At 37.6% G+C, this 14392-nt stretch overlaps 1 protein-coding gene across 1 annotated transcript in view; it reads left to right on the top strand.

The window, feature by feature from the left end:
• The first annotated feature begins 6299 nt into the window (after positions 1-6299).
• The window catches only part of LOC134742750 (cardioacceleratory peptide receptor-like), a 28284-nt gene continuing 20191 nt past the window's right edge, over positions 6300-14392 (top strand). The window contains exons 1-4 of the mRNA XM_063675937.1: positions 6300-6398; positions 9642-9777; positions 11636-11739; positions 13740-13833. Of these exons, the coding sequence (XP_063532007.1) occupies positions 6300-6398; positions 9642-9777; positions 11636-11739; positions 13740-13833 (433 nt within the window). The remainder of the gene's footprint in view (positions 6399-9641; positions 9778-11635; positions 11740-13739; positions 13834-14392) is intronic.

Raw genomic sequence — 14392 nt, 5'->3', positions numbered from 1 at the left:
AAATAACTTTTTAAGCAGCCGTTGATTTTATATTTTGTATCAAAAAGCCATTATTTTCAAACCAAACATCTAAATTAACATTGGCTTATGAAATAAAACACATAACATTGACTTCTTAATTGAGACCCGTGACAACTTCGCAATTAATTTGTTTGTTTCATTGACAAACAACATAATTAGAGAAACAAACAATCTTCAAGATGAAGACGAGATTTCTCTTGCGTAACAGCCGTAAGCGATTTCAGAAAATTAATTTAAATGTTTACCATATTTTTGTGCAGTAAATTCTAAGTTTGTGATTTTCTCATGTCACGTAGTTATTGTTGTTTTAAGTGATAGCCTGATAGCACGGAATATTTAGTAGTACTACGTACAGAAGGCTCACTGTATAACAAAACCCCTTAGGTATAGCAAACGGGCTTAAACGTTGCCGATTGGACATATTATATATACTGATGTGTAAATAGTCAGTATTTTTTTCATTGTTCCTGCAACCAGCTGCGATGCAGTTCACTTGCTTTCGACATATTAGTATGCGACACCAGATCTGGTGACGTTCGCGCGACGCGAAGTGACACACGCCTATACGGCTACCAACAGTTTGGCTTTGACATAAACGTAACAACGTAAATTACTTTTTATGCATCTCGCTCGCACTAATATGCGAGTACGAGTGAGATGCATAGAAAGAAAATTACGTTCTCGATGGCGTTTATGTCAGTGACAAACGGATTGTAGCCGTACTGCGGGCTTAGCACGGTAGCATTTTTATCGCCTGTCACCATGCCTGTCACGTTCTAACAAGTATGTAAGTGCGAAAGTGACAGGCATAGTGACAGGTAATAAAAATGCAACCATGCTGACACCGCTGGTGGTGGGCAGATTTGTTGACTGGGCTCGACTAAGGTACTTAAGTGTAATTTGTTAAGAACACAGATCCAGAATGACGCTAACCTTAAAAATAATTGAAGTCTGAAGCCATCATCTACATTATAAATATTTAATGAGTGCGAAAGTGGCAGATTGGTTTTTGTATGATTTAACGGTTTTACGTTTAAATAGAAACAAATAACGTGACTGTAGCTCAATTATTAATTTATTTTCATCACACTCGCTCAGTAAATGTGGAATCGCACGCAGGCTTAGCGGGAACTATAGAAAAAGCGTTTTCCCTAGGGAGTTATAAAGTTTCTAGTATTATAATTAACGGTTTTTTTTATACTTCATTTTTGTATCGCATGTGTGTTGAAAAACATTGTGTGTAACTCGGGGCGTAATAATATTGAAAACTCATGTCTATAAATCGTTTCGGCAAGCCGTCGCGATTTAACTATACTCTCGTTTGCAATATTTAACTTACGCCCCATGTTGCACAATGTACTATCAAAGATAGATATAACTCCGTAATAGATGAATACAGTCTAAGGAAAAAACGTGCCCCGAAAATCAAGAAAATTTGATTCTCGTTCAGAGGGCGCTACTAGCTTGGTGTGTCGATAGATGGCAGTGAATTTACTGGGGTTACAAAATTTACTATTACAGTACCGCTCTAGTATAAGTTACTCTATGGTACTATTAAGTTTAGCACAGTGCAAAATCTTAACGTCAACGTACACAATCTTATATTTCTTACTGCGCTGCTAACGGGTAAGAACAAAAAAAAACTAATTTAACGTGAAACGATGTAAAAATAACTGCGTAATACTTTTTTTTTTTCAAATAATGCCAGTTTAGATTTTTCGACATGACTTTTAAAAAAACTGCAATTCACTGTAAAGTCATACGACTACGTTACGAACATTCCGAAGTAAATGAAGGCCATATAATTTCCCGAAATTTCATTTCAAAATCGGCAGCGAAATGAAACTTTCGGTTATTGGAACTCCGAATAGGTAAAGCGTTCAATAAATTGCACATTATTTCCTCACTTTATAACCCTTATAGAACCTCTCGTTGCCAACTGCGAAACTAATGTTCGTAAGATGCAGATATATTGGAGGCAGCTGCAGCTTCTGCAGGAGACATTAAACGATTTCTAAAAACCGGACAGGGCTGAATTGGAGTCGCGCTCGTAGGGTTCCGTACCATTACGTGCTATTTTTGTGTTGTTTTACAATGTTGTGTATATTGAATTTTTACACGATTTAACCTCACGTGTCCCTGATTATCTTTTCAGATAGCTTCCTCGGACGCGGATCCGCGTTCCGAATACGAGAAGTTAATGAATGGAAAATGCTATGAAATATAAGTTGTCATGATAGAAAATAAAAACCGGGTAAATACGAGTCAAACTCAAAACAGGGTAAACAGTGTTCCGCACTTCTCACATTTTTAATGTTTTTTTTAACCCCTGTGGTGTTGCAGATGTCCATGGGCAACGCTAGTTGTTCACCATCTGGCGATTAGTCTGCTCGTTTGTCTTCTGTATCATAATTAAAGTATTAGGGTTCCGATTGTCACCGTTCGCGGTACGGAACCTTAAAAAACCGGCCAAGTGCGAATCGGACTCGCGCCCTAAGGGTTCCGTACCATTACGCAAAAAACGGGGGGAAAAAATTACGTTTGTTGTATGGGAGCCTGACCTAAATATTTATTTTATTCTGTTTTTAGTACCTGTTATTACAGCGGCAACAGAAATACATCATCTGTGAAAATTTCAACATACTAGCTATCACGGTTCATGAGATACAGCCTGGTGACAGACGGACAGACAGACAGCGGAGTCTTAGTAATAGGGTCCCGTTTTTACCCTTTGGGTACGGAACCCTAAAAACTGCACCAGAATGTGACTTGTAAATTTAAACTCTAGACTTCACTGAAAACCAATTGATGTGGAAAATTTAATAATACCGACTTACCGTTCACGTCGTTTTTAAGGTCGTTGATACGCTTTTGTTTTTATTTAAGTAGTAGTTTTTGTGCTCATCCAAGTGTTTTAAGATAGAGAGTCTAAAGGTACCGTTCGGGTTCAGACTACATTAGCATTACTGCTGCAGCATTGCAGCGCGACATTACTGCCGCAAATACCAAAATCCTAGTATCGACGTGGACCTAAACATATAGTAACTTCCCGTCATTAATGATTTAAATTGGAGGTAATTAATACTAGTATTAAGGGGCCCACTGACTATCAGTCTGCCGGACGATATCGGCCTGTCAGTTAGAACAAAAATTTGACAGTTCCGAACAATTGACAGGCCGATATCGTCCGGCGGACTGATAGTCAGTGAGCCCCTTTAGGACGGGTGGGAGGAGGTTACCTATAACAGAACGTTTCTTTTTCATTTCTCATGCTCTCAAAGTATCATTGTTGTTCTAAATGTGTGCAAAAAATGATACGTGTCTGCTAGTGTAGAATAGCATAGCATTTTGCGTTTGAAGTACGATTTTTTTTTTACGATAAGCAAATGAAATCTGAGTATGAACGGATTAATTATACAATTTCCATTCTGATATTTGACTCCATTCCATAAATAACGATACTTTTGCCTAAATTGTTAATTAAAGTACCCTCAAGAAATACTATACAAATGTATACTTAGTCATGTTTTGAAAAAAACACATTCATTACTTTTTATTTCATCCCTCTTCCAGACAAATCAGGTGTGAACTTGAAGCAAAATTTATTTACTTAGCTCACGTCACGTGATAGATTGTCGCCGGCGAATGGTCGATCTCGACGTCTGATAACGCTCAAGGGTCTCATCTCTTTCTCGAGGACTATTCTATTTTAACAATTTGTTATGCTTTTGAACTATACCCCTAGTTTAAATTTCATTTCATAGCGTGACGAGCGTTCGCGTTTGCGTTATGACTATTTTTGTGTGCAATTTTGAACAGCGCCCCGAGCGTGACGTTTTGGAAGATCGAAACTAACCTAAGTCGCCGCGTACAAATTTTTCACAATCTATTTTGAACTTAGGGTTCAGTAACTAAGGGTTCCAAATTCAAAAACAAAACGAATGCTTCTAGGTCTCAGGAGAAGATTAAAATTTGAATGAATATGATTTCGATAAGTCCGGCCTTTTTGTTCAGCTCTTGAGAACACCATTTCGAATTTGATTGATGATAATGATGAAATTATAGTTTTTAGAACACCTTTTAACCTTAGATACACATAAAATTCGACAAAAGCTTTCACTTTATTAGTCACAGATGCTATTTTTCATTAACTACGTACTTAAACTGTAATTTTTCACAAAAATGTGACTTAATTTGTTCATTAATAACTATCATTTCATCAAAGAGATCTTGACAAGTTAGCTTAGGGCTTAATCTATTTTAAAATTGATGTTACTTTATGTTATGAGAGATTAACTTTGCAGCAGCTTAGACTGTCACTACTAGAAGTAATTAATTGTTTTTGCGCTTAGACACTTCTAAATCTTTTTAGGAAATAAGATGTGACAATAATGGCCTGAAGCAATTTTTTTTTTTTCAATTATTGCTTAGAAACGAAAAGGGGAAGTTAGTGTAAAACGGGTGTAAGAGTAAAAGCGAGTCATTTCGATAAATGGGTTTTATTGTTTTATGGGTTATATGAGATGAAAATAGATAATGTATTTTACTAACTTCAAACAAAACATGAACAAATTGAATTATTTTTATTTGCAAAAACGGGATGTTTAGTAGGATAGCGCCCTAACTTGTATCATAAGCGTTTAGTATTTCAACATTTAGGATTTGCAATCAGTTTTAGTATAATTTTCATAATAAAAAAATAAGCGTACCTAGTTGGGGACGGGTGGCAAAGTTAAGATACATAATTTAAATTTTTCTACTTTAAACAATTTTTTGTGACTGCATTTATTGTGATATGTTTCTTGGTAAAATTATTACTTATTTAATTACTTTACATGGGCGAAGTTGGGCTCCCCACGGTAAATACCGTCAAGTGGGATAACTGGGGACAGATGGATTAAGATAAAGATAAAGATAAAAAAAGATAAAAAAATGTTTTTATTGCACAGAACGAATACAATTGTAGTACATAGTAAGTACATATCACAAGTTACTGAAAAGAGTTGGTGCATAACTGAATTGACATTCGGAGGTTCCAGGAGTCCCCGCACTAGGCTAGGCCTGTATCGCGGGAGACCAGATTACAGTACATTTTTATGTCATGCGAGGTAACTAGAATAATATTTTTACAATTGAGGACAAAAATGAGATTCAGGTTTATATACCTGGATTAAGAATTTTTACAATTGAGGACAAAGATGAGATTCAGGTTTATATACCTGGAATAAGATAAATACAATTTCTGTTATTAGTTATTACATTATTGCTATTAAATTTGTTTCTAGGTTCAACTTTAGTTTCAATTATATTCCAATGATATTTAGTCTAATCTAGCTAGTTTTATATCTATTACAGTTATGTGTTACACAATTTTATAAAGTTACGGTATTTTAGTCTAATTTAGTTAGTTTTATATCTATTGCAGTTTTGTGTTAAACAATTTTATAAAGTTACAATATTTTAGTCTAATTTAGTTAGTATAACTATAGACAATATTTTTTTGACTATGAACTAATCTAGCTACTTGAAAAATTTACCCTGACTGATCAATCCTGATTTAAAAATTGTAAAAAGTACACTGCTGTCAGCGACCTTCATATATTATATTTGGGGAATATTTACGTTGTCTACTGTTATCCTTCCTCTCCCCTGACGATAGCTTTGCCAAACTTAATTTTGGTTTGGTTGGGTTTGGTTTTGATAATTTAGCTATAGTCTAAGGCTGGTTTTAGTGTCGCGCTGACCCGATGCGGATCGCTCCGGACCTGTCAGCTTTACTCTAAAACGCTACCTGAACTTAATACATATTAGTCCGGTGCGCCGACGGTTAGCGCGACCTGAAGCCGGAATTACATTACGAAATTGGCAGCGTGAAATGGATTTCGCGACAATGGTTTAATATTGTAATTTATTTGATATTTTCCTAATGCGTGCATTAATTTTATGAAAGCAAATCAATTTCGTTCCCTGTACGTTTTTTGGTGAAATAAGTGCCATGTAACTAATTTCGTAGTGTAAATGCGACGTGAAAAACTAGTGTGGCGAAAGTACCTGCGCGGACGTGTAGCTTCGATGCTAATGGGGCCGTGGTCACTGCAATACTCTGTGAATTTCGCGACACGAATTATTTCACGAAATTACTTTCACATATATCGGAACTACTTTCGTGAAACTGATTTCAACATGCATGATACTAATTACGTAATGTAAATCCCGCTTAAAACCAGCCTAATCAGCAATCCCTTGTTGCAGGTACATTGACAAGATGTGACATCGTCATGGAGGAGTTAGATTGTCCGGAATGCGTCGCCTTGAATGGTTCTTTCTACAACGGCACGGCAAATGTCACGTTTATCAACAAATTTTACTTCTACCAGGTACGTTCATAAAAAAAAATCTGCATGGATCAAATCCATATTGCTGTGCCTCTCGAAAAAAAATGTTCTTACAGTAAATGTCGTTATGCGCCTCCCTAAGGCATGTAAACATAAAGAAGGAATGGAAAGATTCGCACGCTTCTGGTAAACGTCGGTGGCCCAGTTGGTTAAGAGCAATCGGACCGGTGTTCCGAAAGGTGGAGCGGTGATTTTTTTTGCATTTTTCCTTTAATTTATTTTCGTTTGTGTACCACACACCAAAACTCATCAGTAACACTTGCTTATTTATATTCCTCATACGCCACTGGAAAACATGCGTAACCCTCGTTTAGACACGATTAAGTACGCATCACGCGCGAGTGACTAAGTCAGGAGGATTATAAATGACATCCAGACAGTCCTTTTAATGTCCTAGGGTAATGACACCTAATGTGAAGCCTTATCAAATAAGGGATTAAAATAACGAAATAATTATATCATGTCACAGTTTACCTACACTTTTGAAGAAATGTAAGTAATTTATTTAAAGGCGTGTTCTTAAGAGGATAGGCGACTGTGGGTGATATAACTACAACAAACTGTGTCAAAATATATTTTTAATAATTTTATTTTATTTTATAAGACACACCAACAGTACATAAACAAAGCAAGTAAACTTACATAGGTACAGTAGACACGTATAATATTTATTTACCAATAATAGGTGTGCAACAACATTCAAACAGTTCGAGGGTTCGAGGGTTCATAATGTTAATATTCATTTGTTTATATGTTTATGTTAATATTCAGAATAGGTGAGACCAAAACGCATCCATCGTCTCCGCCGGCTTGGCCACCTCGAAAGGATGAAGGTCGGGCAGCCAAAAGGGGCTACTTGGGTCGACCAACTGGACGCCGTCCTGTTGGTCATTCTAAATATCGTTGGGCGGATAGAGTGGAGGCAGATCTCCGTGAGCTTGGCCTCGGCAAAAGCTGGCGTGATATCGCTCTGGACCGAGCAGTGGTGTGCTCTTGTGTTGAAGGCCAAGACTCATTTTGGATGATCGGGTCAGCCAGGTAAATAAGTAAATATTACTACTTACTTACTTACTTGACTGGCGCCAAGGTAGTGTTTCCCTTTTCTTCTCTGGATACCCAGATTCCAAGATAAGATAATATAATATATGATTCGATTTTGAGTTTAAAGAACGCAATATTCCGAAAACGCCAAGTTTTCTTAAAATAATCGAATTTAAACTGTTGTGAGACATACTAACATTAAATTATTTTACGGTTTAGACTCACTTGTTTTAGTCACTCGCGCGACATGTTTCGGAGAGCCTAGGTCTCCTTTCTCAAGCACTAATAGTACGAGCAGCGTTCACGACGACCGTGTATTGCGTACACACACAACACACGGTCGTGAACGCTGCTCGCACTATGAGTTTCTTAAAATAATTCAAATTTTAGTCGGAATTTATTATAATAGTTAACATTTATTTACATACAAGATATATACAGTGGTACTACGTAAACGAAATTAATAACTAGCTTAAATCTAAAATAGGCCCTTGAGGCATTGTACCAAGGATGCTGGCGGCATTTCCCCGCTGTATCGCAATGCTGATAGAAAAAAGCTTGCGAGAAAGCCGCCAGCTCTTCGGTCACCAGTTACGTCAACCAGACGCTTCGCGATTTCTGCAAACAACTTATGCGCGCTGGGACCCCATGGACCTAGAGTTTCAACTCCAAATGGAATGAAATGATACTCTCTACCGAGGCTCTTATATTTATTACGTTTTAAAATTTCGGCGCTTTCCGCCGCTCCGCCCGCTTTTACATTAGTCCGTTGGAGGTGGGACGGTGCCAGTGTGTCTACGCAGGTAGCATCCCACACCAACATCCGTCCCAAGCTCCAAGGAACCAAGGACATCCCATCGGGCCTCTTGCCATCATCTCTGATAATGCCAGTCGGCTCAAGAAGAGCGGGTACATTGATGGTGGCAAGAGACCGACGGATTATGTCATTAAGCGACGCATGTCTTGAAAAACGGCCGGCACTTTTTTGACAAGATAATCCATGGTGTCCCAGTCGGTCCAACAGTTTAAATGGAAATTAAAAATCACATTGAACCTTCATTAAAGGGACGTGTATATTTAGGCTTTTCTAGTTTCGAACGTTTATCCATCCATTTGGTAACTTTCCTGTAAAATCAAAAGGTCGCAAGTGCCTTGCTAAACCAAAGAACTTTGACCCTTTTTACTTCTGTGTTTAACTTTGAATTGGCCACACGGGTATCGCTATCCTTTATTAGTTTAGGCCTTCATTTACCTATGGAGAGCTGTTGCTACTAGGTGATATTAAGTGTCAGCCCAATACAAGTTTACTTGTTCAGATAATATATGTATTTGGGGGTTTTCTTTCGGCGCGTAGCCAACGTGCCAATCGTCGTCATCTCTCTCCTTTTGCCGACCGCTCAGTACTGTTTTTAAGAAACTTATACAATGACGCATGCCGCGTGTACAGACTTGCCGTTCACACAGAAACGCAAGTGATTTTTGATGTGTAGCGTGTCCGCCCTGTGGCGACAGTGACAGTTGCATTTCGTTCGCTACGGAGCATTAGATAGATAGATATATTTATTTCTAATTGGAAATTACATGTTATTTTCACTTAAAATTATCACAAATTCACAAAAAGATTAACGATTGCACGTTGGCTACGCAGCTACACACCCTGTTGCTATAGCAGTTGTGTCGATTTAGACAAGGGATATGTCATGGTCACATAACTTGTAATTATATAACTATTCTGATAACATCAAGGTAGTATTCGGATAATTAAAAGTTTTACTTTGTACCCTCATTATGTGTATCTAATGATTCTAATGTGTATTTTTTAGAAAATCCAAGTGTTCAAATTAAAAACTTATGAAAAAAAATAACGTTGACCACTAAATTTGGTACGAAAAGCCTGTTGTATTAATGAGCATCACAGCTCCAGACAACACAGCAGGCCTGCTCTGAACGTCATGGATGTACAGTAAGCTGCAGAGTTAAGTGACCTTCCCTGCATAGAGATTTGTTACCTTAAATCTGCAACAACATGTCCCACAAATTGGTTGAAATGATAATAAGAAGGAGTACTTTTGGGGTGACATAAAAGAACCCTTGCATTCCCTGCCTTGAGAGGAAGGACGGGTGGTTGCTGATGTAATGCATGCTAGTGCAGTATTATTTGGCTAAACTATTTACTTGTTTCAGACCGCTCAAGTAGCAGTCCTCTGGATCCTGCTGGTGGCCATAGTCGCCGGCAACGCCACGGTCGTTCTCGCCCTCCTGCTCACAAAGTCTAGGAAGAGCAGGATGAACTTCTTCATCATGCAGCTGGCTATAGCTGGTATGTGAGAGCGCTTAAGTGGTAGTCTTCTTTCCAAACTGTCTAAAGACAGTAAATGTTCATGGCAAGTTTCATCTAATTTACGAGTAAACATGTCGTTTTAAAATGAGAGCGTAACTTCGATTGTATGGGAGCGGCTTTTTGTCCACCCCCAAACCTACCAATTTGTGTATCTCTTAACGTAAAAATAAATTTTAAAACCGCCTAACTTTCACCTCATTTCACACGAAAGTGACTTGACAAAACACTTTACATCCAAATTGTTAATCTTCTCACGCTCACCCAAACCTCACTCGCGAGAATAAAACTTTCAACAGGAAAAACTTAAGGTACCATTGGGGTTCGGACTGCATTTACCGTTAGTGCTGCAGTGAAAATCAGGGCAGCGACCTCGATAGATATAGACCAAGATAACTCTGCCGCGATTTTGATAGCATAGACTGTGGAAGTGTTATTTTAAACTTATATGAAACGCACAGTCTATGCCATGAAAATCGGTGCAGAGTTATCTTGGTCTAACTCTACTTTTGCGGCAGCAATACAGTGGGACGCAATGTCACGCCGCAATACTGCAGCAGTATTGTTGCCGACTGCATTACTGCAGGAAACGTCAAATGTTTTTTAGCCTATATTGTGTCCCACTGCTGGGCAAAGGCCTCCCCAGTCTTCCAGGTCACGGCCTTGTGCATGCTTTTGTGGAAATGTATTATAAATGTCTTTATATAATTACTTTTTGACTTTTATGCAGTCGGCAGCATTACTGCAGCAATATTGGAGCGCGACATTACTACCGATTGCATTGCTGCAGCAAATGTCAATACTGAGGTTTATAACATTTAAAACTTTCGCGCTTTGAACACATATTAAATCATATTTATAATTGGGTCTATCGCGAATTTATTTTGTTACCTTTATTTACCGACGTTTCGACACAGGTTTCACTGGTCGTGGTCGTGGTCGCGGCTAACTGACGTCCCAGCAAACCACCACGACCACCAGTTGACGACCAGTGAAACCTGTGTCGAAACGTCGGTCAATAAAGGTAACACAATAAATTCGTGATAGACCCGATTATAAATGTGATTTAATAGTGAGATTGCTGTTTTTTTTGTATTATCTATATTTGCGGCACCAATGCAATCGGCAGCACTGTTGCGCCGCATTACTGCAGTAGTAATGCTGCTGTAGTATGTATGGTACCTTGGCTAACTTAATCGAGAATAAAACTTTAGACAGGAAAACCTCTTCTGCAGGGATTCTAACAATTAAACTTAGGTAACTGTACAAAGTGGCTATTACAAGTTTTTGGTTAACTGCTATTGTTTGTGGGTCAGTTTGTTTCTAAGAACAAAAATCTTAAAAGTTTACCTAATTTTCTATTGATCATTGACGTCAAATCATCATCATTCGCTTGACCGTATCCCATTCATTTGGGGTCGGCGCAGCATGTCTTTTTCTTCCATACCTCTCTCTCGCCTGTCATCTCATCATTCACCCGCGTTCGTCACATATCATCTCTCACACAGTCCATCCACATTTTCCTGTTTTCCTCTCCCGTTACTTTCCTCCACATTCATTCGTTATATCTTTCTCGTCACATGACTTCAAATACAAGATAATAATAAAGACGCATGAAACATAATAAGGTCAATGCGGCCAAATTTCTCTACGGGAAATTCCGTACACGATAGTATTTTTTTTACCGCCAGCTAGATGCTTGTAACTGCTGTAAATAAAAGCAATCGCTGCTTTTCAAGAAGTTGATAATAGTTTTCTGTTGTTTGAAAAACACGCTCGTGTACGAAGTTTCCTGCAGCTAGATTTGGCCACACTGACCAACATTTTTATTTCTTTGCAGATTTATGGGTGGGTCTTATAAGTGTGTTGCCGGACCTGGTCCAGAGGATGACCATCTCGTGGCTAGCGGGCTCACTGGCCTGCAAACTGGTCAAATATTTACAGGTTAGATTACATTATTTTAACGTAGTGGCGCCAGTAATCGACAAGAACCGATAATCGACAATTTATTTTTTGACCTAAGAAAATAAGAGTAGGATATCGATTTCTTAATTTTGCAACACCTGCGATTTCTTAATTTTAAACGGGCTAATATATATTATAGTTAGTCCTATATGTATTAGTTAAAACTATGTTGAACGAGGAAAACCTTTGCGAAGCTTTGTTACAAAGAAGTACACCATTCAATCAATTGTTTGGTGATAAATCTAGGGATTATTTTGAGAAATCGATTATAAGGTAATAAGTAATAAGAATTTGATACTTACAAAAATAAACAAGGTTTATTTCCAATAAATATTCGATAAACAAGGTTTATTTCAAATAATATTAAGTTAATAACTTCACTGTAAATATTAATAAAGCTTAACTGGAATTACTTAATAACAGGATGTTTACTATGTAAATCTGTTTTTATGAGTTCAAATTTCGGTAATTTACAAGCATCATCTTCACAATGTTTACCCAGTAAATCTTACGAAACAAAATATCGGGAACTCAATATAACATATTTTTAGCGATGGCCAGGATTTAAATAAAAATATTAAGAACAAATTGACTTAATTTATTTAAATTTTCACAATTTTGATTTTTAACACTAAGTAGTAAACTAATCAAGTAATCGCAATAATTAATAACTAAAAATAGACAAAATCTAACTGCACAGAATGGACAAGATGCTTCCTTATACAACCCTTACTCCTCGTTGCTGGTGGAGGGGGGCGGCGGTTATGACGTAGCATGACGTCGTACTCAATCGTCATCTATCTCCTTTTAATATTTACTTACATGCTTTTTGTTGTCTTGTTTCTGACCACTCTGTCACGCTTCTATTTTTGTCTTTTATCAAATAAAAAAAAAGTTGAGTGCTAGTGCTAGCAGTAGAGCAGATTAGTAGAAAAATTAAAAACTAAATTTCACCCTATACAAAAAGCCCCACTTCGTCACATTTTCGGGAACAAAAAACAAGACAACGAAAAGAATTTAGACCCAGTCTTCAACTGTGCGTTTCTCCAGAAACTTCCTTTTACCCGCTTGTCACAGGCTGCGTTGAACGGGGGCTAAGACAAAGAAAAAGGTAGTAAGTACTTTTGCAGCACTTTTACTAAGAAGACAAAACTTTTTGCAAAAACTCAAAAACAGCTCAACCGATCATGTTCCATGTTTCCAACCCATGGTTCAAAAGTTAGGAGGACACAACTATTTTTTCTTTAGCGAATATAATCTCCTATCGGAGCGAAAATAAAATATTCTCTTTATCAAAAAATGTTTTTTGAAAACCAATATCATAGGATTAAAGCAAAAAAAAAAAAACAATAAAAACACCAAAAAAAATTTGTAGACGAGGTACACAACATTTTTTTTGTCATTTTTATGTTACCATTTTGTTACCATGATTGATTTATGTATCCATGCATGCTTTCTAGCACATGACGAAACTATAAGGGTTCCTAGTTGACTACGGAACCCTAATGAATGAGCCACGCGGGGAACTTGGTATTGTATTGTGGCTGTCTTGAATATTTAATACTCTTTCCCCTAAGCTGTAAGTGATAATGATAATATAACATTTAAAACTTTCGCGTTTTGAACACATATTAAATCACATTTAAAATCTAGCCAAGGTATCTATCTTCAGATGTGTGCGCGGATGTTGTGAGTGCTGCGTGTCGGGCTATTGACAATAATTAACATTTATGTGTAGTGGGTGGTTTGAAAATGTGATGTCTACCCCAAACATTAAATACACTATACGGGTAGTCACAGAAATCTGTTTTGACATTTTGCTGGGACATCAGTTAGCCGCGACCACGACCAGTGATACCTGTGTCGAAACGTCGGTAAATAGAGGTAACAAAATAAATTCGCGATAGACCCGATTTTATATGTGATTTGATAATGATAATGTTAAATCACATCGTATGTTAAAAATTATTTGTTCACAGGGTGTAGTAACATATTCCTCGACCTACGTGCTGGTCGCACTCAGTATAGACAGATGTGATGCCATTACGCATCCCATGAATTTCACAGGAAGCTGTAAGTATTCATTAATAAAATTATTACCTTATTTATATTAAATCTAGATTTTATGCTGATTTTACGTATTTTTACTCACTTGCGCGACATGTATTCATCTCTATTTTCATGCACTAACAATGCATGAGTAATAGCGGTCACGATAGCCGCGCGCCGTGTTAGGTACTGTACTGTCAAGCGTCGCGCTGGCGCAGCGCGCTGGGCGCGCGATGAGATAACCAGTTGGGGGTGGTCTTGCGCTGTCGTTGTAGGTGGAGGTGGGCACGGTAGCGGGTTTGGGTCATCGATGCCTGGCGATAAGCAAAAAAAATCCTAAATATAAATTTTCATTAATCTTCCTACTGTTGGCTAAGGTCTACTTTCAACATAAACTCAGGACTTGGAGTTTTTTAACAAATTTTTGCTTTCTGACATTTCACCCCAAATGGTCAATTAGGCGTTATGGGGATTTAAATTTAGTCCGGTTTACTTACAATGCTTTCACGGAAGAAATAAATATTCCTTCACCTGGGTATGATAGTTAATTTTCTTCTGACCCTCAAAGCGGAATATAGAAGCC

This window comes from Cydia strobilella, chromosome 7 (assembly GCF_947568885.1).
Source record: "Cydia strobilella chromosome 7, ilCydStro3.1, whole genome shotgun sequence".
Taxonomy (NCBI): Eukaryota; Metazoa; Arthropoda; class Insecta; order Lepidoptera; family Tortricidae; genus Cydia; species Cydia strobilella.
The sequence above is the reverse complement of the archived record's forward strand: the minus strand, read 5'-3'. Positions and strand labels throughout refer to the sequence as shown.